Consider the following 25,645-nt stretch of genomic DNA (forward strand, 5'->3'; position numbering starts at 1 on the left):
AATACTGACAAATACACTTAAACACCCAATGCTTTCCCAGGGATGAGGTTACAGGTGTATTTAAAGCTCAGTGAAGCATTAAAGCGAAAATAGCAATAACATAAACTCTTGGGGGGTTCATGGAGGGACAGGGAGCCTTATTTCCACGTCACTTCAAAATAAGAAAGTTAATGTTGAGGCTGTGAGGCTGCTTTGCAGTCAAAATTATTTTTCTCATTTCACCTTTCACCTGACACAGACTTGTACTACACAGGCTAAGGAAGAAATTTCCTCGATTTATATTAAGCCTCTACTTTTTTCCCCAATCAGTTTATGATGTAACCATTTTCCCTAAATTTATTCCTGCTACAGCTTTGCAACAGTAAGATATAAATAGTATAAAAAGCAGTATCCTAATTATAGGCTGGTATCTTCTAGTTTTCATACCAGTAAGAAAAAATGATGGTTCTTTAGAACAGCATTCTGCTCCCAAAATGACAGGCTGCCCAAAAATCCTGGGAAAATCTGACACTAAATAACTTGTTTTATAATTTTCTGCCTCGAAACCAGTTAAAATTAAATAATTTTAAGCAAATAATTCATTTTCCACTATGAAATTTTCATATGCCAACATATCTGTCTCTTTGGCTTCATCTCAGACTAGCACATGTATCCCATGACTTTCAGATGTAAACCTCAAGCTTTGCTTGCCTCTAAGATGAATAACAAAATAGGAAATGCATATTGTTATTATTATTAGTGATATTTGGTGACAGTAGTTTACACACTTCATATTGTTGGGTGATAACACTGCTCCAGAGCAATTCAAGGAAATTAGAAACTGTTTCTTGGTGTAGTTACTCCTGAACAAAACAAGATGCTAGCTTTCATTGTGCACTAGCTCAAAATTGCCACCATGTGGAAGGACAGCAACTTAATTTAGCATTATTTATACTGCATTGATATGGTTTTAATTGCATCTGTGCGCCAGAATAACTGCTGTGCTGAAGCTCCTTTATCATTGTGAGCCTACAATTAATCTGAATTAGGCAGGCTATTACACCAGCAGTACTGTATATATAGCTGGAGTCGTGATAACATTTATTTTACAAGGAAAAAAAAATAAATAAGTCGTAAAACCTTTTGGTTCAGAGCTGGATAGTGAGCACCACTGTCTGCCCATCCCCTCCTGAGCTGTGTGTGTGAACAGTGCTCCAAAAGGGAGCTCTGACTGCCCAGTAGCCCTTTAATTCCGTGAAACACCCAATGACAGCCACACAAAACTAGAGTCACCTTGGGAAAAGAAATTAAACACCAAAAAATCTCCCTCACAGTCTTCCAGAAGTCAACAGACTGAAGTGAACTCTGTGAGCCTCTTTCAGCTCCTGTCCTGGAGGGGTGTAGAGAGAATACTATCAGTGAACCTCAAAGTCCCACATAGTCAGGTCATGATTTCTTTTTTCTTTAATTAGGAATCTTTAAATGATAACACTTTTAAAAATGAATTTACAAATGTAATTGAGCTTCTAATAGCTTCTACAGACAGCAATTAAAGAAATCTCATTTCTCTAAATTAAACATAATGAAATGTTTTTCAAGTTCAAATAAAAACTTGCAAACTCTATTAAGACAGATAAAATCCATATGAATACCTAGTATTCAAAAGTGTGAAGTCAAAAACTGTCAATACTAAAATTAGAGACAGTGGGACTACTAAGTAATACAAGGAAAAAAACATTCCCTGAAACATCTCAGATTAAAATAGGTAATTATAATTTCAAGCCCTTTGCTATATGCTTTTCTTGGTAAGGTGACTTGCATTACATTAAGATTTCTAAGTAGACATAAAGTTGTTTATTTAGTTTTTTATACCAGATATATACAATATCTTCTTACTAGAAACAAAGTTTTATAACCAAGGGAACTTGTTCACAAAGAGCCTTTTCTAGTTCAGCTGCAAACAAGCAAAAACCCCCAGTCTCTGTCTGTGTTTCCTACTTGTTTGATTTCACAAATTTTATTATAATGGTGTTTGAACCATAAAAGAGCACAAAAAGGTGTGTGTAGAGAAGAACTTGCAGGAACCAACCCACCTGGGCCAGCAAAGTGTCAGCTGTTTGATTCTCCTACAATTTTCTACCAGATCTGCAATTCCTGAACATTTCCTGAAGGGACAGCAATGTAGCAGCGCAGAAAACAGAAGGTAAAAAGTTGTCTGGCAAAACAAAAGTTCCAGTTCACAGAAATAGAACTGAGGTTTTGCAACTCGAGTTTTTCATAAGAAAAAATTATATCTGTGAATAAATAAAATTGGCAGCAAAACATGAAGTAGTAACTCGGTTCTAGCCTGCATTTACATGCCTAAATACTTCACAGATTTTGAGAGTTCAGAGCTGAATGTTCCACTGATGACAGACTGCAAACCTCTCAGTCACTTTCCAGTGGGGTTGTTCACACAAACAGGCCATGGGAGTGAACTCTCCACTCACAAAAATAAGACATAAATGAACTCAGGGCCAAGAAGAATCCAAGAATATGTCTGACCTCATAGGATATTGTCTATATTCGGTAAGCAGAATCTCCCTCCTGGATCAGAAATCTTGCAGCAAGGGCCAGATGATTTGTGTGTAGTTCTCTCAAGCACAAGTTCTTTGGACTTTTTGTGACCTTCAGCAACAGCTGTGCCCTGTGTAGGTGCATGAGATGAGCCTTAGGCCACACGGTTTAGGGTAGTTTCCACATTTGCACTAGCTGAGAATACATTTAATTTTTGATGTGGCATCGGTTTTTTTATAGCTAAATAATAGGTATTTGCTGTCAGTTTGGATGAAATTTCAGGCTAAACTCAAGTAGGAGTTTAGCCTCAGTTTAGCCTTGAGCTCTGAAAACCAGGGTATCCCACAGCTAAGAAAGATCTGCCAAGGGGTTTTTAAAAATCAGGCATTTTCCAGGTCCTGTCTGCATTGCTTGGAGTGTCTATAAAAGATAATCCCATGAACTATGGCAGACAGTGGTCAGCTCGGACTCAGAAGATTTATTTAAGTTCCTTTTAACCACGTAACAATATTTTAATAATCCACTATGTGAACAATACTGCAGAACAGTACTTTTTGCATACTTGCAAATGGCTATGAAGGCTAGACAGCAGGGGAGAGAAGTGAATGGAAGACTATGAATTCACAGTCATGCTAGACTTTGATTTCTCAAACATTGATGCCTGTCCATTTAAGGGAACTTGTTACAGTGGAATAGTGCCCAGCAGAAATAAAGCACAGTCTGGGAAAAGGCAGAAGGGACAGGTAAAATATTCAATGCAAGGAGATCATCACTCATGCTACCTGGTATGGACTTTAACCCATGGAATCCATATGAAGGAATGGTGTTTTCACTGCTGCACTCTCTGAATTTGCAGTGAAGGGACACAGACCCAGAGCCCGAGTGACAAGGAGGGCTCAGCCACCACATCTCTAGACCCAGCTGTGCTGGCAGACAAGGCCACTGCCCCAGACTGATCCCTCCTGCTCGGCAGCTGCAGGTCACCAGCCTCCCCAGGCAGCAGAGAACTGCCTGAGGCTCAGCACAGAGCAAGGCAAGGCTTACCCGAGCCCCCAGCAGGGCTTTGCAGTAACCTGGCGGGTGGTGCAGTGAGGCAGAAGATGGAGCAGCAGCATAATCCCAGCCTGCTCTGCCGGGGTGACAGTCACCCCCAGCAGGGACACAGGCACATCCTAAATGCCTCCTGCTTATCTGCAGAGCCTGTGCCTGCCTCCTCTGGAACTGACCAACGTGGCCTTTAGATGATATAAATGGTTCTTTTCTGAAGCACTGAATGCTCACAGAACAAATGGGCACAGGGCTGAATCGGATCTGTGGTAGTGAGATAGGAGTTCAGGCAGCAGGATAAACACAGGATAAGCCCTAGGAAAAAAACTTCTGAAAGTTTTATTTGGTTTTAATGGATTGGTCAGTGGAAGTCTGGTGCTCCAGAGCTCTGGGATTTACTCACAGGCTAGATAGTATGTGTTTTTCTACCCTGATGCTGGGGAGTGTTAGGGCTTCTTTACTTTCTGCAATTCTCATTAATGTGTTTGTATTTCCTGCTAATTAATAGGATATCAAGGAGTTAACTGAAATAGATCTAAGGTTAAAGGAAATCTATGAGGCTGAGAGAAGTAGACCTTAACCATGCCAGTCATGAGCTGTGGCTCAGAACAGTCTGCAGTGCCATCAGACCCCCACAGATCTGGCATACACCAATATTTCCATTTTCACACACACTCTTCTATTTGCCTTTCTCAGCTGACACATTCAACACCTCTGGCATCACTACTTTGCTGCTAGCTACCTTTCCATACAGCATTTCTTTTCCTCGGGCTCTTTACAGAATTCCTCATGAACATGTCAGATCTTATTACACTTTTCTTGTGTCCACTCATAGAGTCCATTTATGGTTGGTAAGTAACTGCAAAAAAGATACCTTATTTACTCAGCTGTTCCTTAAATGGTTTCCAGAGTCCTACAGCTTTAGTTTTCTGACAAATGTGTCTCTTTTTCATATTCACCCCTCTGGCACTGCAGGCACTGCCATAGGCAGTAGGGAAATGCTGTGGTTTTTCTGTTAGCTGGCACATCTTGTATGGTATTTTTAACAGAGCTGCCACTGCAAAATCTTTATTAGTGCTGACAACACACACACTCAGAAGAACTGACTCAACTTTCAGAGGCCAGCCTGAGTTTGAAAGTCTGGTACCTGGCAGAACACGAAAAAATAAAATAACAATTTTTCACGCTGTTTTTAATTTGTTCACTGGTCAAAATGGAGTCATTAAAATACTTTGTCTCCACCTGATATAATTTTGCAGTATCGCTTTTCAGTAACACGTTAATTTGAATTTCTGTTTGTGTTTCCAGAGGCCAAATTCAGCTCAACTCTGAAGTGACACTCCTTTAGTGCCCTTTTCTTACTGGAACAGGTAGCCCAGATACTTCTACCGCTGAAGGTCAAAAACAGATATAAAAATTCTGACACTTACTTCTCTGGTCTTCATTTCCACATTAGTCTTTTTACACAGGATGTAACTGTTTTATTGGATTTAACCCTAGTGTATCCTAATCTATTAATTGCACATGGTCACATACACATCTCATTTAAGACATTTAAAAAATCTGATTTTTTTCAGCTTAAGAATGAGTGTTGACAATTGTATTAGCTTCATATTCTTGAAGAGAAAAATGTAAATATGTTTCTTTTTCTACAAAAAATATTAACTACTATAACCAAGGAGTGCAGCTCCCCCCTCTTCTGCCTCTTCCACCTTCAGCACTAGTTGAAAAAAATCAGCAGCTATTAGGCTGAGCAGAAGCTCTGCTCCTGGACAATAAAACACATAATCACATAATTAAAACTCAGGACTTTCCACATGTATTTTCTACCATGTAGAGCACTGAGACAGGAGCCAGGAGAGTCATTCTGCATTTTTTGGTACATTTTGGCCAGCACCCCAAGGTTTCAGATGACTTCCACACATAGCTCCCTTGTTTTTCACTGTGGCAGAATCTGTAAAAGCAGGAGAGTGACTCCTCTGCCCAGAATCAGGGCAGCTCAGTGAGGCTTTAGAGGCTCCCTGAGTCCCAAGCATGCCAGTCTGGGTACAGCCCAGTGTGGGTAAGCAAGCTCTTTGTAATTATATAGTCTTTAAGCTTTGGCAAGAAATAAATTCTGCTGCACATTTGCAGAACAGGAAATTTGCTCTTCATCAGTGCTTCTGGGGACTCCTGCAATATATTACTAAAGCAAACAACTCCTGTCACTCACTCAAGCCATCAAGTTTGACATCAAATTCAATACAGGAGAAATATGAACAAATTTGTCTAAATGGGGCTGAGAAGAACCACTCTCACTGCAAAAGACCACACAAGCAGAGCTGGGTTCCTAGGAATCAGGTGCACAAGGGTTTGGTTCAGCTCTTCAGCTGCTGTGGGTTTTTGGGGACCAAAACCATCAAGTACTGCTGGCCCTGCTCCTGCCCAGGCGTAGAGCTGTAAGTCAGAAGCTGCATGAAGAGAGCAAAACCAAGAAAAGCTTTTCCATCCTGTCTCCCTTTACACATTAAACACATTTCCAGAGCTGACATTCTTGTTTCCTGCGCTTCGCAAGAGTATTTCTGCTCACCTGCTTGTGTTCCTTCTCAAGCTCTTCCTTCTGATGTGTGTTAGATCACATGCAGTCTTCACACCTTGACTTCCACTTATCTCCTCCCACCTGTTTGTGAACACGTTTCCCTTATCCACTGATGGGAGATACAAGCACTGGAAAGCTGCCTTCAGACTGTGAGAGCTGACAACTCTCAAAGTCTAGTTTTACTATGAAATTAATTTTCGACTTCTCATTTAGTGCACACTTTTCTGACGATATCTCCTACATCACAAGTTTTCCCTTTTGAGGTGGTTAATTATGAATGACATCAGGAAATAGTACACAACTCAAGATTTCCAACAGCCACCTGGAAATTCTGACCTGCTCCTCTAGAGACGTCCACGGAAAAAGTTTCTTAAATGGAAAACTGTGCCAGCCACTGCTGCAGGGCACTTTTCAATACTTACCACCAGGAACAGGATGTTCCCAAGAGATAATGATTTTTCTCCAACACTCAGAGAGTATTTCTAAATAAGCAATGTCACCATGGATGCCAATCACAAATGTGCATCGTAAAGATGTAATTACACAATGACAGTCATGTGAATTGCACACACTGAGCCAAATCCCCTCTCACTATTCATTTCAAGCCCCTGGGCTGTGACTATTCATGGCACACCAGCACTCCAGGATCCAAGCACCAATCAGCACTATTTAGAAGACCCTGCTCTTCCCCAAAGAGTTTACCACCTGCACAGGCAAACAGACAAACTGCAGAAGTGTCAGAACAGAGCTTGCTTTACAAATTAGCAATTTAGATCAGAAATTAAATCTTTTCCAAGATTATAAAGGATTTAGGTGGCAAGGGTAATTACAGACCTTGTAGGACACCAAAATTAGAGAACATAGTGAAAACAGGTTTTTAAGCACATGATTATTTAAAGTCACACAGCAAGGTACTACACAGAAGGCACAGTTTGGAGAATGAAGGAAAGGCACTTCCCAGCCAGGTAAGGCCCTGTATCAGACCTGGCACTTTCATTAATTTCCAGACTAACTACTGAGTGCGTCATGCCAAGCGGTATGGAAATAACACAATCCAAACATCACAGTCATTCCCACAGTCTAGACAGTCTCCTCTTGCAGGACATGCAAGCAAGTCTGGTCACCAGTTCCAGACTTGGAAAACTGTGTCATGAGATCTTCATTATGAAAGATCCCGTAGAATATCAAAAGATGCCTTATCACAATGCAATGGACACGGAGCCAAAACAAACAGAAAGTGTGTAAAAGCAAATGCCTGACAAAGCAAAAACTGAATTAAAGTTTGTGAGACTGGAATTGGGAGGGAGGAGAAAGGAAGAACCACAGTTGCTTAAGCTATATGGATCTGTAAAAACATAAATATGTTTAGTACGGGAAGATATTATTTCCTTACTACATTTTAATATTTCTTTTAAATCTTGGAGAGAAGTTACAGAGAGATGCCATTATGCTCTGCCAAGAGAAAAACTAAACAACTAAAAAGCTCATAGGACTTAAAGGCACAAAGAATATTGACAAGTCCAAATCTTGCTCAGATGAGCTGTAAATAATTTTCCTGTCTACCTGCAAAATGTTCAGTGGTCAGAAACAGGCCAAGAGTTTTTCCCAGTTTCTGCTGTCTCTCTTTTATTCACCCTCAACAGATTATTTTCTGTGCCTACATTCATGCTGCATCCCTGCCCAGAGGGAGCTGGACAAGCCAACAGAACCTTACCCTGCTCTCCTGGTGCCAAGTGGTTGTGGATCAGGGCTCCATGGCCCAGATGCTGAACAAAGGCTTGTTGCAGTGAGGAGTTTGTACTCTCACATGCAATTTAAAGCCCTGCTGGAGCTTACTCGTTCCAAGGGTCAGCACTGACTTCACAGAACAAGCTCCAAGAGCACTGCATGAATTTAAATAAATGGGAAATTAATAAAAGCAGTACAACTGAGCAAATACCCTTGATATATAAATTTGCCCTTCCTTATACAGGAACTTTCTGTCCCTCCTGGTAACCTTTTCTCCTCCACACGGGGGAAAAAAAAATCAAAATTTTAAATATTTTTTAAAATTTAAAAAAAGCCTTAAGAAGATAACATAATGGATTTTTCTCTGTTCTCCAAACTAGCAATGGAAACAGACCTTTTACAGAAGCAGTTGCTGGTAAGTATTGGAAATTGTACAGTAACAGTTCAACTACTGGCCACCAAAAGATAAACCAAACAAACTAAGACAAACAAAAAAAAATCTGTTGACTTCTTTTGCTTCTTGTGATACACTAATCTACCAGCTACTTCAACAAAAAAACTGCAACACCAAGTATACCACAGCAGTTTCACTACTACTAATCTGTATAAATTTACCTTCCTAGTTTGCATAAAATTCAAAATGTTGGCCCAGAGCACACATTCACCTTTCCTCTTCAGAACCTCTGTTGTGACCAATTCTGTCCTACCTGAGATCCCCTTTTTTGCTTGAGCTAAAACCAGACCATAAATGTCCTGCCTTTTCAGCCTGCAGATTGGTGGCCCTATTCAGGTCACCCTTGCAAAAATATTAATCCAGTGAGTGCGTGGCTTACTCGAGTCAACTCCTGCCATTGCCTGGAGGAGCTCAGGATTGCAGAGCTTAACCTTTGATATGAAAATGTCTGCAATTCACTGTTATTAGTGCATGGGAGCATCACTCCCATTAGGCGCTGAGGTATTGCCCAGGGCAGGATCCATCTGCTTGCAGTCACAATGCAGGATTTGCTTCACGCTGGAGCCAACTGCCACTCCGATATCCCATACAGCCATGGATGCCATGAGACTGCCTGTGCCCTTTCTGTACTTGCACTGCCCTGCCTTTGTTATCTAGAAATGGCAATTTCCACTGCAGGGCAGTTTAGCTGGTATGACATGCTTTCTACAGATTGCCTCTGTTTTCCTTTCAGACCTTACATAAACGCATTTTGATGTTGCATTTCCTTCTTTTTCCGTGTTCAGTGATTTTTACATAATCCTGCTTGACTTTTTCTTTACGTCGGCTAAATACTTGCTGAAGAGAGAGACACCACTTCGGTGAGTTCCAGCTGAGGGGGAAAAACTTATTTCCGCTGCTCTGGATGCAGCGCTGGTCTTTCCGTGCCGGTGACAGCGACAGGAGGCAGGGAAGCCGCGGGTGGAGCATCGCTGCCTTTGGAATGGCGAGTCCAGCAGCCCCGGGAGTGCCAGGGGCGCCTTTCCCAGGGCTGCAGCGCCCTCTCCTGGCGCACGGGAGGAGCTCCGGGGAAATCCTCGTGGAATCCTCGTGGGATCCTCCGCAGTGGAATCTGGTGATGAACCGCGCTCTGGAATTCATTAACCACGCCAGAGGAACCCGTGCTTCGAAGGGCGGCTGCTCTGAGCAAAGGCAACCAGGCTCTGGTTGGAAAATGACTGCTACTTTAGTCCTAGAGAATCCTTACAGTCCTTAAACCTTCAAAATACAGAACTTCAAAATATCCATCTATTTGCCAATTTGAAGCAAACAACAAAAAGTACCCAGGACACGAGGTTTAATTTTAAAACCACTGAAGACAAAACGGCGAAGTTGTGAATGAGGACATTCGGCCTAATGAGGTATGAAAAACTAATGAGGTCCAGGAGCATTAAACCAGGCTTGTAAAGAATTTCAATGATCATTATCGATGCTAAAACTACTACTAATGTCACTGAGTTTCCATGAGGGTTGCATGATGAAGTTTCTCAGAAAAAGGAGCCAGAGAGCAGGGCTAGCTGAGTATAAATACACAGTGTCACAGAGAGGACAGCACAAGGGGCAGATTGCTTCTTTCGGGGTTAGGGTATTTAATATTCAAGGAGACATTTCAAAACAGCTACTTTGCCTCTCTCTCTGCTGCTTTCGAATTAAAGCACAGATAGATGCTTTCATAGAACGTAAGGACCCAAAATGTGGGAAAGACAATTTAGCCTTTTGCGTCTCATCTTTAACACTTCATTTATTACTAAATACCCTCTATTTTTAAATGACCTGGGTGCTCCTGCAACAGCAGCCTTCCCCCTGGCCGGAGGGGATCACAGGGATTCATCACGCCAGTGACAGTGACACTGAGTGACTCTGTGCTCGTGGCAGGACATTGTGCTGCCATCTGTAACACCCTGGCTCGAGAGCAACCTCAGCATTCCCCCTCCTCCCTGCAAACCTGATGGTGGCCGTAGTGCAGATGTTGGGAGCTGGGGCTCTGAGCACGCTGGCCCTGCTGCTGTTCAGAAAGCTCCCTGCTGGCTGATTAATGGGGCAGCATTAATGTCAGCTGTGCTGCTGGCCACTGAGCAGGGATGGTGGCCTGAGCCTCGGTGCCTGCAAGAGCTGAGCACCAGGAGAGGTGAATGCCGCTCCCAGGAGAGGCACAATTCCCTACAATCACTGGCTGCCTCTAGAACTCTGCATTTTCAGCTTCCTCCAAAAAAAGAAGGAAATTTGGCTTTCTATCTCCATTTCACTCAGCTCAACAAAGCACCATCCAGCTGGGGGCTGATCTGCTCTTTCTTCTCACCAAAAACTAGCACCCACGTTAAAAGCCTGAACTTGAGCGAAAGAGCAAATGACTGAAACTACACACAAACCCCCTGGGAGTTTGGAAAAGCTGAGAATACAGGCAAACTTTAATGCAATTTCAGTCAAGAGCTTTTCTGCAGTTCAACACATCCATCTCCATGTGAACACTCCAGTTTGGCAGGGCTTGATGAGAAGAGGCAGATCTTTTCAAAGCTGATTACAACTTCTGTTTCAATCTGGAAACAAGAGTGGTTTGCACTTCCCCTGGTTTTCCAAGAGGCTGTTACATATATATAAACCCGTTACATTTAAGAAAGTTGTAACAAGCAGAAGTGACTCAGTTCCTTATAATAATGGGACACCTTACTGACACTGCGAGGTTTTTTATGCCTCTTCTTTTTTATTTCTTCCACTCTTTATTTAAAAAACTTGCAGCCTCCACTGTTTTACCGCAAAAACTGTTTGTAAAGCAAGAATTGTGCTGATCGCATCAAAACTCATTAATATAACTTGTTTTTCCATTATTAGCACCATCTGAGCCTGTTGAAAGCCTTAACCAGGGCTTTAATTTTTCCACAGAGAGCTTTAAATTAATTAGTGGTTTACATGCTAACAAAGAATCTGATACATTCATAAATCAATCTAATGCAGGAGGATTACCGGAGGGTGGAAACCTATTCAGTGGGGACCTCACATTCACTTAACATGGTGTGTTTCCAACAAAAGGGTGCAGGTGTGGAATAGATGGGGACCAGGAAGAGCCCATGATAATCACTTTGCATCACTTAGAGACGCAGCAGGACTCATGGTAAATCAGAGCCTAGGGCCGAGCCTAAGTGAAACCCACGTAGATATAAAAGGCAATATCATCCCACTTTAACCTTCACAGCTAAATTGCCAGAGTGGTACAATTTCTTTTATGTAGGTTACAGGCCACTGAACTAATGGAAAACAGGGTTGAATTAAAGGTCTTGGATGGGAAGGGCAAACTAACAAAACTGTATAACATAGATGCAAATAAAGATATGGGGGAAAAAAACCCATTTTTTCTCTGGGTAACTATTAAATTAATCCAAGTTATCAAAACACTATGTAATTGTGTATATTTTTTGTTCATTTTACACTTTTAAACTAGTTTCTGCTAAAACAACACTTACTCTGCCACAAGACCTCTGCCATGTAAGTGTGGCAGCATTTTTCTCGTATTTTTCCAAACCTGGCACTGTTCACTGCTAAGAAAATTTCACAAAAATGAACACTTTTCCTGGTCATGTTTTATGTCCAAACGTGCAAACTCGTGGACTTCAAAAATAAAAAATACACTTGGATGACTAATGTGGTTTTCAGTCTTTAGTATGTTTTGAAATAAACTTACTATTTGATTTGAAAGCTGCTTATTTTAATAATGGGATCTCTGTCACCACAGACACCTGCACAGCCCCTATCAAATGCAGTGAGAAGTGTACACAGATGAACTGCTCATCTCCTTTATCTTTACAAAGAGTCATCCTTGATGAGTCAAGAAGAGATGTGACTAAGAAAATTGTGAACATGTACACTATGAAATTAAAGACTCTGAGTGACAGGAAGAGCCAAACAGCAATCTTGGCTCAGTGCTGCTGAAACTTTCAAGGGATGGATTGGCAGTAAGTAATTCTGCATTTTGATAGTGAATAATCAATATTTACTGATGGTGGTTCATAAAATAAAGAAACCTGAGCAATTGGCAGGTATTCAGCCTGAATTATTCAGTTCACAGTCAAAGTAAGTCATAAATACATACTCAATCCAATATATGAGGTATCAGATTTTCCATATAACCATACGGAAAAAACATATTACAAGATTATTTGTATATTTGTGGTGATAAACATTTCTCTTGAAATGAAGTGTCATTTAATCTTCTGTAGGACCCTCCAATAACAAATCAGTCAGGCAAAATGTAACTCTGGGGCATATCAAAAGCCCAGTTCTCTTGGGGAGCACTGTGGGTCCCAAACACAGCACACAGTGCCTGATCTCCAGCCTCAGAAAAACCTCTCCTCATAAACAAGCATTTCACCATCACTCACCAGATGTTATTGATACAGATGCACAAACCCCTTTTTTGAGCAAAGACACTACAGTGTAAGTAGCTTCTACAGCACATGCTTTGTGTTTATTTGTCATTGATTTTGTGTATGTGTCCACCTTGCTGCAGCAATTCCTGTGCTGCTGGGTGAACCTGAGTGGGAAGGACAGGAAGAACCCACTGCACCACATCCTTCCAGCACGCACAGGGACAGGGCACACGTTCCCTGCTCACCCTAAAAATGAGTGTGCTTTACATAAAGTGGTCACCTCCTACCCTCGTGACCTACTGTGACAGCAAAACCCAAACAAGTTGGTTTTTTTAAAGAAGCAGGAAACATTAGCGGGTGTTACACGAAGTGCCATCCTGCCTAAGCCGTGTGTGATGCCCTGCACAGCTCCCGGGATGCAGGGCAGCTCCCTGCCTGCTCACACTGCAGGAAATGCTCTCCACAAGACCGAGCGAGGCGCAGGAGGTGGCACTAAAGGTGCCATGTGCTGTCACCTTCGCCCTTCCCGAATGAAGGAGCTGGCTCCCTGAAAACCTTCACGCCAATCTAAGCGGCACAACAAACAAAAAGGGGGCGAGTCAAGGCGATTAGCTAATTAGTGATTAAATGAAGCTGTGGGCTGTCAGCGGCAGGGAGCTGCGGGGTGCCATGGCTTTGATGGCGAGTGCAGCCGGTGACAGCGCAGCCGAGCCCCGGGGCTGGCTGGTGGCCCTGCCCTGTCCCCGGGGGATGTCCGTCACACCGAAAAGAGCAGCACACGGGCTCGGCACCCTGCGGGCAGCCTGCTGGCAGCCAGCACCGCTCCCGAGGGAGCCCTGCCGCTTGCCAAAGGCTTGCTCGCTCAGGATCCCTGGCCGAAATGTCGCTGTGAGTGTTTGTGATGTGCAGCCGGTTCCTCTCTGCACGCCCTGGGAACGCAGCTACACGCCTTTCCTAATCCCTGGCCTCCCCTGGGCTCAAATACTCCAGCCCCTGGACCCTTGCTGCTCTCACTCTGCTCGCAGCCCTGCAAGTTCATTAATGTTAATTAATGACTGCTGTGTTTCATATTAAAATCACCAGCTCTGAGCGCTGAGACACAAAGAACTTTCCATTCGTCAACTGCTTCAAAGCAATCGTCTCTACAGGCGCGCTCGCTCTCGGCTCTAGTTGCAGGATAATTGTGCGTATTAACCCTCAGGGAGAGGGGAAAAACTACCCCGTATTTACCCTGGGGGGACACTGCACCCCGGAGAGCTACCTGTCAGCTCCTAATGGGTTACAACACTTGGCCTCTCAACAAATTATACAGAATTACACCCTGGTTAGCAGAGAGAAGTGTTCTATCCCACAAACCCGCAGTGAAAGGCACAAGAAGTGTCTGATGCTCAAGGTGGGTGCACATACCAAAAACCTGCCCAGTTGTAGAAGGTTAATCGGTATTGCTCATTGCATAAAGTCTTGGATTATCCCACTAAGTATATTTTACACTCAATATGTTATATTACTGCTATGCCTCCAAGGGAATGCTAGTTTAAAAAATAAAGAAAATATTTGAAACAGAGTAAACAGCTCTTCCCATATTTTGACATTTATTTACACTGAAAACTAAAATCCAATTGCAAATTCAATGCCTGATCTTTGCCATTCTTCCTCAGGCAAAATTCCTCCTGGAGGCAGCAGGAGCTTTATCTCAGTCACAGAGTCTTGAATTGCAACTTCACCTGATAAAAGTTTGTTCCTCCAGGACTTCCGTGCCCATTCACACATATTACCCTCAGGCCAGGCTTCCCAGCTGCTTCAACCTCATCTCAAATGTCCTTGCAGCCAACCCAAGCCACACTGCAGCCATCAAGGGCAGGAACATTGGGGTGGAGTAGGGATGGGAGAGGGCAGTGGCTCCCACAGCTCAGCTGGGCACACCTGGAGCCACAGCGAGAGCAATAAACTCAGAGCTCATTTCTCCCACGTGTCACTAAGGTCCCTCCAAATCTCACCTCATTGTATTAATCCCTAACAATGTATAAATGCACTCACTGGAGGCAGGTGGGATTTTAAGGACTCTGCATCACACAGCTCACAGAGCATCCAACTCCGCAGAGACCTTCTACAGCTGCTTCCCACTAAGTTAAACAAACTTGGGACCAAATTATTTATTTCACAGCCAACTGTGCAATGCACTCAGATCAGTGGCACTTCCATGTATGTTGAAGGGGATAGTCTGGATTTTAAGGTTTTTGAACAGGACTGTTTTATCCCATGGAAGCTTAAGACATTTTATCTGAAGACAGGGACAAACAAACTCCTTAACAGATGGGAACAGTTCCTGAGATATTAAGTAATTAAGCACACTCAGCACATGTTGGCTCCTAAAGAAAATTGTTTTGAAGAGATAAGGCACTCTATAAATTGAGGTTTGCGGTTAACCAAAAATCTGCCATTTCATCTTTTGCTCACAAGGCTAATCTCATGAATTGGTACATGAAAAATGAAGATACAAGGAGCATTACATGATTTACAAAATTATCAGATTGAGGGGTTTTTTTAAGCTTCCATGCTTGTGTTCTTCCATTTTTCTGTAGTTGGCTAAGATTTAATAGGCAAGAGTTAATAAGGCTTTTTGATCTGAAATTGCCTTTCTCTGCTTGCCTTGCTTCCAGTTCTAGTAAGGACCATCAGCAGAAAAATGAAGCAGCTCTTCTCTACCATGGATTTCCAAGGGAGCCAAGCTTTGAGTTTCCTGACATTTATGAATACATCATTGGCCACCCTTTGCCGTGTCCAGGACAGCCTTGCTGCTCTGGTGACCACCTCTCAGCCACACCAAACATGCCTGAGGCAGTAAGGGAATCACTGCAAAGAGCAAGCACAGCTTACCATGGCTCCTTCGCTCTTACTCTGGGCAACCTCCCGCTGCAGCCGAGCCACTGACAGCTTCTCCCTGCGGAAAGAAATGCGTGTGAATGAACAGCAGCTCATTTTCCACTGGCTCCCCCATCGGGGTGGCATTCCTGCACATCGCTGGGGTAACCCCCGGCAGGACCTGCTCTCCTCCCCGTGTTCCCCTGCAAGGTTTAGTGGCTGTGTTATTGTTTTGTTTCGTGGCAGTGTGACAGAGCTGTCAATAAATCAACGGGATCCAAACGTCATTTGCTTCATTCAAACAACAAAGTAGCTCATCATGCCAGTGATATGGAAACAGGCTGTGCAAATCAGATTGTGTTATTTATTTTCCTATAGCCCTGCACATCAGCTTTATTCTGCACCACATTAACACATGCCAGAAGGCTGTTGCATCATCAGTAAATAGATGCATAAAATTGAAATTAAAACCATCTATTCTCTACCTAAACACACTGTGATGCATTTTGCAACTACTGAATTACCAGATTTTTTTTTTAATTAGACTTTTTTCATATGAGATACTTACACAAATGATTGCCTCTACTCAATTAATAATTAATCTGCTTAATTAGGGATTTGGCAATCACAACACATTTTCAAATACACTGAAAAGTTGTAAGAAAGGAATGAAAAGTAGTGATTAGCGTACATTGAAAAGCAAAGATATTTCACATTGTATGGGCTGGGGAAACCCCATCCCCCAAAAACCCACAAAGATGCCAAGCCAGGGCACAGGTAGGACCCAGGCTCTCTAAATTCTCCTGTCATTGACTGAGTCACTCTCATCCAGCATGAAAAACTAAATGCTCCATGATATTTTATTCCCAAACTTGCAGAAAAAAAAAAAAGTAGCCTTTAAACCATTTCTCAGGAACCATTCCTGACAAGGAAAATCTGCGCATGCCTGCCTAATTCCTGTGGAATGACAGCACTCCTGTCACTCAGCCACAGCTCAGTGCACGCTTGGGTCACTGAACCAGTTCCCCCTCTCAATTTCAGCAGAAGATGTGGTGTTTAAGCTAAATCTCCCTGCTGGTCAGCTGCCCCCACGTGCTCTCTGCAGCCCACAGCATTCTCCACACAGCCGACAATGGTGGTTATCAGATCAGCACCAGGCATTGCCAAAATCCTGATCTGTAGACAGGGATGATGCTGAAACCACTGAATATCAGCAAAAGTTGAAGATGATACAGCCACAGCCCTGTAGAAGTAGTGCTTGTGTTCTCCAGCATGATATCAAGATCCTCTTTGGCACATGTGAAAAACTGAGGAGTGGCATTAGTCCAGCATTGATGGCTTTTAGCACAGGTGTCCTAAAAACAGCCCCTAAAACACATGTACCACTACCCCACTTCCTTGCTCAGATACTATCACAGGCAAATTTCAAAACTGGTTAATCCTATTTTAAGGATTTAGTTCATCTGCTGGAAATAGCCCCTCGCATTTTTGCACTGCTTCAGTGCCCTAATATGTTCTAGTGGAAAAAGCAAGTATTCCCTTTGAGGAGGTTTTGACCTTTTAATTGCAAAACAAATGCCTAAAGATATTTTATGAGAAAATATGCAGGGGGTGGGGGGAGAATAAACAAACAAACCCCCCCACAAACCCCTCCTCCATACACTTCCTGTGAGTGGTCTGGAGAGATTTATTTAGCTATGCCTCCTACATCAGGAATACTCCTACTTCCCTCTATCCGTGTTAACTCAAACATGGAATCAGCTCCACATTTCTGAAATTGTATTAGAATAAATTCCACTCAAGGACCATTTACAAAGAAGGCTCCTGCAATGACACCAGGTCTTCCCTGTCTGGGTGAGGATCCTGGCTGAGGTTCAGGATGGTTTTCATAGAAATCTTCCCAGAGAAGGACAGCAAAGACTGGCATTCTCAAACTTTGTTTGATAGCATTGCTGCTGTTAGGAACAGAACCATTTTTCAATAGCAGAAAATGAAAAAGAAACCTGACTATCATGTAGGAGAGGAAAGAAAAGTGCCATAGTGGGTACAGAAGAGCCATCTGTTCCAACAGTGTCTGCAAATACTCGACTCTGAGGCAAGCAAGCTCTGTGCTCTCTCTTCCTCCCTCCCACCTGCACTCCTGGGTGAAGGAGCTGTTCACTCACAGCCAGCCCATGCTGATGGTCACCTTCCCCTGGCAGGACGTGTGGCAGAAGCTCAGCATGGACCACAGTCATCCCTGAGACTGTTCCAGGGAGCTTTGTTAGTGATGCACTTGGCCCATTGCCCACAGGGAGCCCTTTGCCACCACCTCGACACAAACACCCCCGCTGTGATGGGCAAGGAATGTGGTCAGACTCCCTTCACAAGCCAACAGCATTTAAAACTAATTTGCAGTGCTGGACGTTTTCACATGAGATAGATGACAGGAGAGAGCAAGGAGCTTCATGTCTAAGGATGACCAAATAAACCCTCTGGTTATTATCCACCATCTCAGTCAGTTCTGATTAAGGCAGCACCTTCAGTGACTACTCATAACCTCCATTTTTAACATGGTGTTACACTGAATAAACATTTTACTATGACTGACCTGCAAAAATAATAAGCTTTTAGCTGCTTTAGCCTTTCAGATGTTTCAAACGCAAAGAACATTGGACATGCAGCTTCAAAGTTAATCTGTTTTTTTTAATCTTTGCTTTTAACCAGGAAAAAACAGTAGCATCACTTTGTTGCTATATGGTTTTATTTATTTTTAATCAAGCATGTTTCATCCCTATACCATGATTAATTAACAAAGTTAATTAGCAACTACAGCCAACCTGCAAGGAAACAAAATCTTCTCAGGGGATTTAAAAATTTAAAACATGCTCATTGAGAAGGTCTCATGTTCTCTTTTGAAAAACCTCCAAATGATAAAAGGTTTACAAAAATGCTCTTTGAAAGCACAGTTTATGCTCTTAGGTTTGAATATTTGTATTGTAAGTGGCAAAATTCCCAGCCAAGGACTTTGCAAAGAAATAATTAAAGAAGCCAAACAAGGATCCAATTATATCCTTTCCAGATGGAACCAAGCACACAAGTAGTCAGTGTGTGGATGGAAGAAAGATACATTTCAAGTCTCAATATCAGCGGTAGATATTACAGTAGCTTGTTCTAAAAAACAACAGTTTGAGGAAAGCCCATTTAGTCCAAGAAAAACATAAATGTGCTAAATAATTCTGCAAATTCGGAACTCTTCTTAAACCAAAATTTCTCCTTCACTCTCCTTTCCCATCAGGTTCGACTCATTCAACTACCAGACAAAGGAAACCCTGCATCACCTGGCAGTAGGAGCTCAGGACTCCTCCACAAAACTGTGCTGCTCCAGCTTCTCCCCATCCACGAGGACAAAGGCAGGGAACTCAATTTAGTCACAAGCCCTTACCTGTCCCTAACTCTGAACAAATGCTGATGCTCTTCCTGATGTGGGAACACATCTCCTCAGATCACACACCACAATAAAAGCTACATTGGATACATGAAAGGCTCCATTTTTCTCAGTTGTTCTTTTTGTATTGCTACTTTACATCGATACAACAAACCTAAAAACTCTAGCAGTGAACCACAGCTTCTCAAACTTCGATCTTCATTTTTATTTGGAAACCTCGCATTCAGAAGCTGTTAGATAAAGGGGTTTGCATCTCCATCTAACAAAGAAAATATTACTTAAATTAACTTCTGAATGAAGTGAAAATGTACTAAATATATCCATTTGCAAAGACCTCAGCTGTAGAGAATCAGGATATATTTTAAGTGATAATTAATAATTTTACTGCTTTAATGAAGAAAAGTAGTTTTATCCTTAATGAAGAACAGTCAAGACTCAAAAATAATAGGAAATATCTTAGAAACATCACCTGAAACTGAAGCTAATGCCTCAGCAAACCTCATGCCCCATGATGCCCTGGGAAGAGAAGGGTTCTATCCACCCTGCCCCATCCTCTCCTGTCCTGATTAGCCCCACAATCTGCCAGCATGCATTGACAGCTCTTGCATTTTCAACAAGTGTCAACACTGACATTTGAAGATTTCAAACTTTTCCTATTTTCTAAGTATTACTTCTCTACACAATGAAATTCAATAGGTATGAAGCTCCCAAGTTACTCATTCTTTCCTTTACCTGCCTTTTTTTTTCATGAACAGGAATGTATTTTCTTCATGTTTCATCCTGTCTTGGAAACTTGAACTCTGAAGCAATTTCATTTAGAAGCAATCAGTCCTGCATCATGAAGTGAAGTCCAGCCTTTCTTGTCATTTTATAACTGTCACTATTTGTAAAGCCAGAAAATCACCACTGACAAATTCAAGCTTTGAAAACACAATGGAGATTTGTTTTATTGTTGGTGACTGTGGCCAAGCACAGTGGCCAAGCTATATGAGAGCGAGTCCTTCTGTCCCTTCTGGAGGCTATGTTGGAGCAGAAAAATCCCAACCAAGTTTCCACTGTACACTACTGCTGTGAGATTCAGAAGGTGAATAAATACTTTGTTCTCATGGGGACAAAGCAAACAGAAAACTGACAGACTCAGAAACTGAATTTGCAAGGCCTCCCAAACCTCCTTGTGCCTTGGAACCACTCCTTCTCTTCCACCTACCAAAATTACTTCTCCTTAGCTTTTCCCCCTACATCATAACTTGTAACCAGAGCATTGTTCTTCCACTGAACCAGAATAAACCACAACTAATCCCCATTAACCATGGATTAAACACAGCACGGTGCTAACAACTGACCAGGGGCAGGGCTCTAGTCAGTGCACAGACACAGTTTGTGCCCAGCTTCCCTCAGCTCTTGCTTTTCCAGGGAGGTTTCCCATTCGAGTGCTGACCAGGCTTGACCCCATCGAGTGGATGAGATGTGACAGGGAAGAGCCCAGGGTCGAATGGCTGCAGAGAACTCAGCGCCTCTTTCAGCTCCGATTGCAGGCGCGCTGCTCAGCGATGCTCCTTCCCCCTGACCCTGGTGTATGGTGACAGCACTCAGTGCTCCATAAATGTCACAGCACTGGGGAACTGGCCTGGCAGAGCCTGCCAATAAAGGAGTCATCCTGCACGAAAAAATACTCGTAGCAAATTTAAAGATGAGCGAAGCGCGGGCTTTCTTTAACTGCTTTCACAATAACTGCGAGGACTGGAGTTACAATAAGGGAAGTACTAATGCTGTCAGGCAGAAGCAGGAAAGATAGGATGAGCTACCAGCAAGGAACAGGCTCCTATTCACTGCTAATTTATTGGTAATAAAAGATAAGCCTACAGAAAATATAATTTACATTGAAATTCTCCTCTATAAGACATGATTCTGCCAAATCCAGACAAGCAAAACAGGTAGTAACTTATCTCAGCTGTATTTTCTTTGGGTGACACTAACAACAAGGAAAAAAAATTATAACTATAATCTAAAATAGATATCAGCAATCCTCATGGGCTCCTCACGGGCTTCTCACCAATTTCCAGTGGATTTTCATGTATATTAATTCGAAGAAGTTCAAAGACAACCATCTAGTTACTTTCCAGAAGTGTCCAAACAAGACACCAAACACAAAAGAAATGCCATGGAAGGAATCATGGGAAAAAAGTTCAGAAAGGAGGAGGCAAAGAGAAGAACATCATCAGGGCAGAGCCTTTGTAATAAAAGCAAAAACATTGGCTAAAAAAAGTGGGACAGTCATAGCAAAGAAATTAGAAAGGAAAGGTTATCAGGAGTCCCTGGCAGATTATCCCCAAATTGTTTCCATGACAAATTGCTCTCCCAGCATGGGCACCTGAGCAGGGTGATTGCTCTCCTCTGAACATGGGAATGGGCAGTGATGCATTTTCAACATAAGCATCCTCTCTCACACTAGCAACCTTTGTTATTTCATCAATATTTATTGCTTTCAGCACTGAAATTATGAGTGCAAGGCTGTGCACTTTAATGATTCACTAGTATTTCAGACAACATTTCAAATGTATCTATTCATAAATATATGTATTTATCTATTTATTAATGTTGGAGTGCCTTCTTCCATAATTAGCACTGACTCCACAACACTGCCCACCTTTCAAATTTTGTACATATTTAGGCAAACAAACATAGTTAAGGAGGTCTAGACCCAAAATTAAAAATGTTGGGTTTTTTTCCTCTTGAACATTGAGATGGTTTTAAACCATGGTGATGTAGAAAAACCAGCAAGTGAAGAGCAAAAGCTTCATAAATGCAGACCCTTAAATAATTTTCATTAGTAGCTGTGAAATAATTAGAATTACAAGAAATAGAGCCACCAAGCAATAGATGGAGATGGTATCAACCATCACAATCAATGCAGTTTCTTGACTAAGAAAAAAATAGGAAAAATAAAGCAATTTCTCCCCCATTATGCACATACTTAGTTGTAGGATAAAAGATTATTGTCTGTGTGAATCAATGCTAAATCATTGAGATAATTATGAATTATACCAAGCAATCATTTTACACATGTCCTAAGAACATTTCACTTTATGACCATCATTTATGAAATTATGCATTCAACTGCAAATTTTTTCAGCTGTATTCCTCTGAAGCCTTTCTTTTGATCTGAGATTTCAGGTGGAAGAAAATGGGTGTGGGAAAAGAGATGAATTTTTCTAGAAAGAAAAATGGAAGGAAAAAACTCCATGTTTTCCTAACCATCTCTAAAGTCTGCAGAGAGTAGTGAGAGACACTTACAGAGTTCTTTTAAAAAATAGCCCAAAGACAGAGCAGTAAACTGCAGCAGGCAAGGGAGTTACACCTGGCTCCCAACCTGAATGCAACCTCAAGTATGAAACACCAAAACCTAAGTGCTAAGAGACACCAAGTAAGCAGCACTAGAATACTGAAAAGTATAAGTTTTCACATTACAAATTAAATAGTCCATGCATAATGTATTTGCATTTATCCGAAAGCAAAGTTAAGGTTTTAGCAGGGCCAAATCCTGCACAGATTTGCTCTCTGTTAAAACCTCTCGATTCAATATAGTCTAGTAAAACTATTAAAACCCACTACTAAAACTAAATGAGCACTGGATCCATCCCACAAAAACTGTTATTATTAAAAGTGGTGCATTAACCATAAAGCTTACTGTCTCTGTTCTGAGAGCCACACCATAAAGTATAGAGCAAAAGCAATTTGACAAAATCATACTGCTGGAGTTTGGAATTTCTTAACATAAGTGACTGATTTATCAATTTTAATGTTCCAATAACAGTAATATTTATATTTAATACTGTATTGTTTCAGCCAATAAGTTGCAATCCAAGAAGCACACAGTGGGAACTTGTACAATTAGGCAAGCTGCCGAGTTCTCAAAGAATTATCATCACTGAAAATCTCAGTGTTCAAAAAGGAAAAAAAGAAGGAAAGGACTAATAAAAGTCAGTTAAGATTATTAATTCAGTAAAAGGAACTTTACATCACAATATAGGCAGCTGTTGCACAGAGATCCCCATCCTTTACTAAAATAATTATCACTTGCTCTTTTTTTCAGGTGCTACTTTAAAAAAATATTTTACACTAACAAAAGCCTGTTTAATGAAAGCCCTTAAATGGTAACAAATTTCTTCCTGAGGACACTTTCACAGTACAAGGCCTCCCATCTGCACTTTTCTAATTAAAACATACTCTGGTGTTTATCTGCTTTTTGATAGCATCCTCAGAGCCACCATATGACCTTCTCCAGAAAAGGTCAGTATGAAAAACAAATTGTCCCTCTTGTACCTTGCTAATTCACCTGATCCTACCACAGCTGTATATGGTCCAGGAGTATATGGACCAGAAACTTCTTTATGGCATGACAAGACCATAAAACAGGTTGCTAAAAACTTCCCAGTTTAGCTTGATAGTGCAGCTGAGTTCAGAGTGGGTTAAGAAGGAGGCACAGGGTCATTGCTACATGAAAACGTGGCTATGGAGAAAGACAACAGTGTAAGTCACCACCTTTTAATCCCTCTTATTTCCAACACACACAAACTGCCACTCTTCATTTCACAGGCCCACAAGATGCTTTTTTTGGTCCTAATCCCCAAATACACCTGCTCTCTTTGCTGGAAGCACCAAAGCTGGTGACATTTGGCTGTTCAGCAGAGCTGACGTGGGCTGGCGACACATCAGTCACCAGCACAAGGAAGATGTTGCTTCTAAATGAGCCAGGTTTTTATTTCTGCGACTTGTGACACTGAAACATGCAGAAATGTGAATAGAGAGTCTTTGCTTATAGAGCTATCAATAGATTAGTTCTTCAATGCTCATTCAAGAAAGAGGAGACAGAGCAAGGGCCAGATAGGAACCACTCTCTATAAGGACAGCTCTCCCATCCTGCCTGCCCTGAGCATGTCGTTCAGCACTTCTGCTCCCCTCCAGACTTCAAGCCAGCTGTAGGTTGTGCACAGAGTCCCTGTCAGGGCAAGCAGAGCTGATCCTCCTCGGTGCAATTGCTCCTAGCAGTGTCTCACAGCTCGTGAGTAAATTCTCATCTTTCTGTGTTTGCTGTTCACTTTTAATCTGGGTCAAGCCATTCTCTAGACTAGACTGAGTTTCTGCTCTTGTGTCTCTTGTTGGAGTATTCTGGATGTTTTGCAGTATCAGATCCTTACAGCATACAGATTTATACCATATTTATTGTATTGCTTACTTGTGTTAGTTTTGGGGGGTTTTTTGCTAAGTAAATATTTGGAATCCAGACGATATCAATCTCCTGTTATATGATGAATTCTTTGGTTTGTGACCCAAACCCCTTCAGCCATTTCTAGCAGAAGTAAATTATTTTTTCACTGAGCCTGGATGTAAGACGACCTTGGAAAATGAAAAACAAAGGAAGAAACAAGGAAACAAGGTTTTCTTTTTGCAAAGGACTTGGAAGTTGAGCTAACAAATTCCCCCAATCACTTTTTCCTCATATATATTTTTTCTCTGGAGATTTGTCACATGGGGATGATGTGCAGTGGAAATTCTTTTGAAAGGACATGCATTTCCCTAAGGGGTTTTTAATGAGAATTTATTGCTCATGAAAGATTCAGGATTGGCAGCACTTCAGTCTTCAGTTAATGATCTTTTGTTTATTAACATAAAATGCATCACACTTAACAGGAGTGTAACTTTCCCAACCAATGCATCAAAGCACAAAAGAATTCTCACTCCTTCCGTCTTATCCCCTGAGGCTGTCTGAGAGGGTGTTAGCTGAAATTTATATGGTTGTCCTCTATGAAAATGAAGTCAGAACTCTTGTTTCACGTAAAGCTGAAAATCACGGAAACAATTTTTCATAACCAAAATTACCCAGACATAAGCCAACAGCAAGAAATGTCAGTACACTACTATTGCTTCTCACAGTGCCTATTCCTTCCACACAAATATTTTACCAGAACCAGAAGGTCTTTGCTTAGTCCTAATCCTAATTACTTTTACATTCTGTGGGTAACATTCATGCAAAGTGATGATTCCACATCCTGGTACTAAATTACCATCTTCAGAAACTCAATGAATTTGCAAAAGAGTGATGAAGGCTGTTAGGCAGCTGAGTCTGTAAACCAGAAATCCCAGAAACACACCCCTAATCCACCTCTTGGATTTTTATGGAAATAAAAAGGCAGAAATGCATTTCTTCACCCTCAAAACAAACAAAAAGAAATTTAAAAAGGATGAAACCCGTGATTGAAGGAAAATGGAGTGTAAGGTACAAACCCTAAATACATTGTTTTGGACACTAAGCTCAACCAAACTCTTAGATCCTGCTTTCTTCTTAACTAGCTTTCCTTCAGCTCTGCCCAAGAGATACACCCAGTTCTCATTTGTTTGTGGGAATGTTTAGAAACATTTTCCTCCCTGCTCTCTACAAAGCCTTTCACTTTTGCTCTTACAGTTCAAAGAAGATACCTGATTTTGCTTCAATACTGACTGACCTCTTACCTCTGTTTTCCACTCCTTTGTTCCCAGACCATCACAACAATTCCTGGTATTCTTTGTAATCTCTTTTTAAAGGAAGGTGTTACACAGTGTGATGTGTTTCTATC

At 41.7% G+C, this 25,645-nt stretch overlaps 1 protein-coding gene across 5 annotated transcripts in view; it reads right to left on the reverse strand.

The window, feature by feature from the left end:
* The window catches only part of NCKAP5 (NCK associated protein 5), a 377,581-nt gene that overhangs the window by 177,879 nt on the left and 174,057 nt on the right, over positions 1 to 25,645 (reverse strand). For all 5 annotated transcript variants that reach the window (XM_085067072.1, XM_085067071.1, XM_085067073.1 and 2 more), the window contains one exon: positions 15,620 to 15,683. In XM_085067072.1, coding sequence (XP_084923198.1) covers positions 15,620 to 15,683 — 64 coding nt within the window. The remainder of the gene's footprint in view (positions 1 to 15,619; positions 15,684 to 25,645) is intronic.

Source organism: Lichenostomus cassidix, chromosome 7, assembly GCF_008360975.1.
Source record: "Lichenostomus cassidix isolate B80296 chromosome 7, HeHo_3.0, whole genome shotgun sequence".
Lineage (NCBI taxonomy): Eukaryota > Metazoa > Chordata > Aves > Passeriformes > Meliphagidae > Lichenostomus > Lichenostomus cassidix.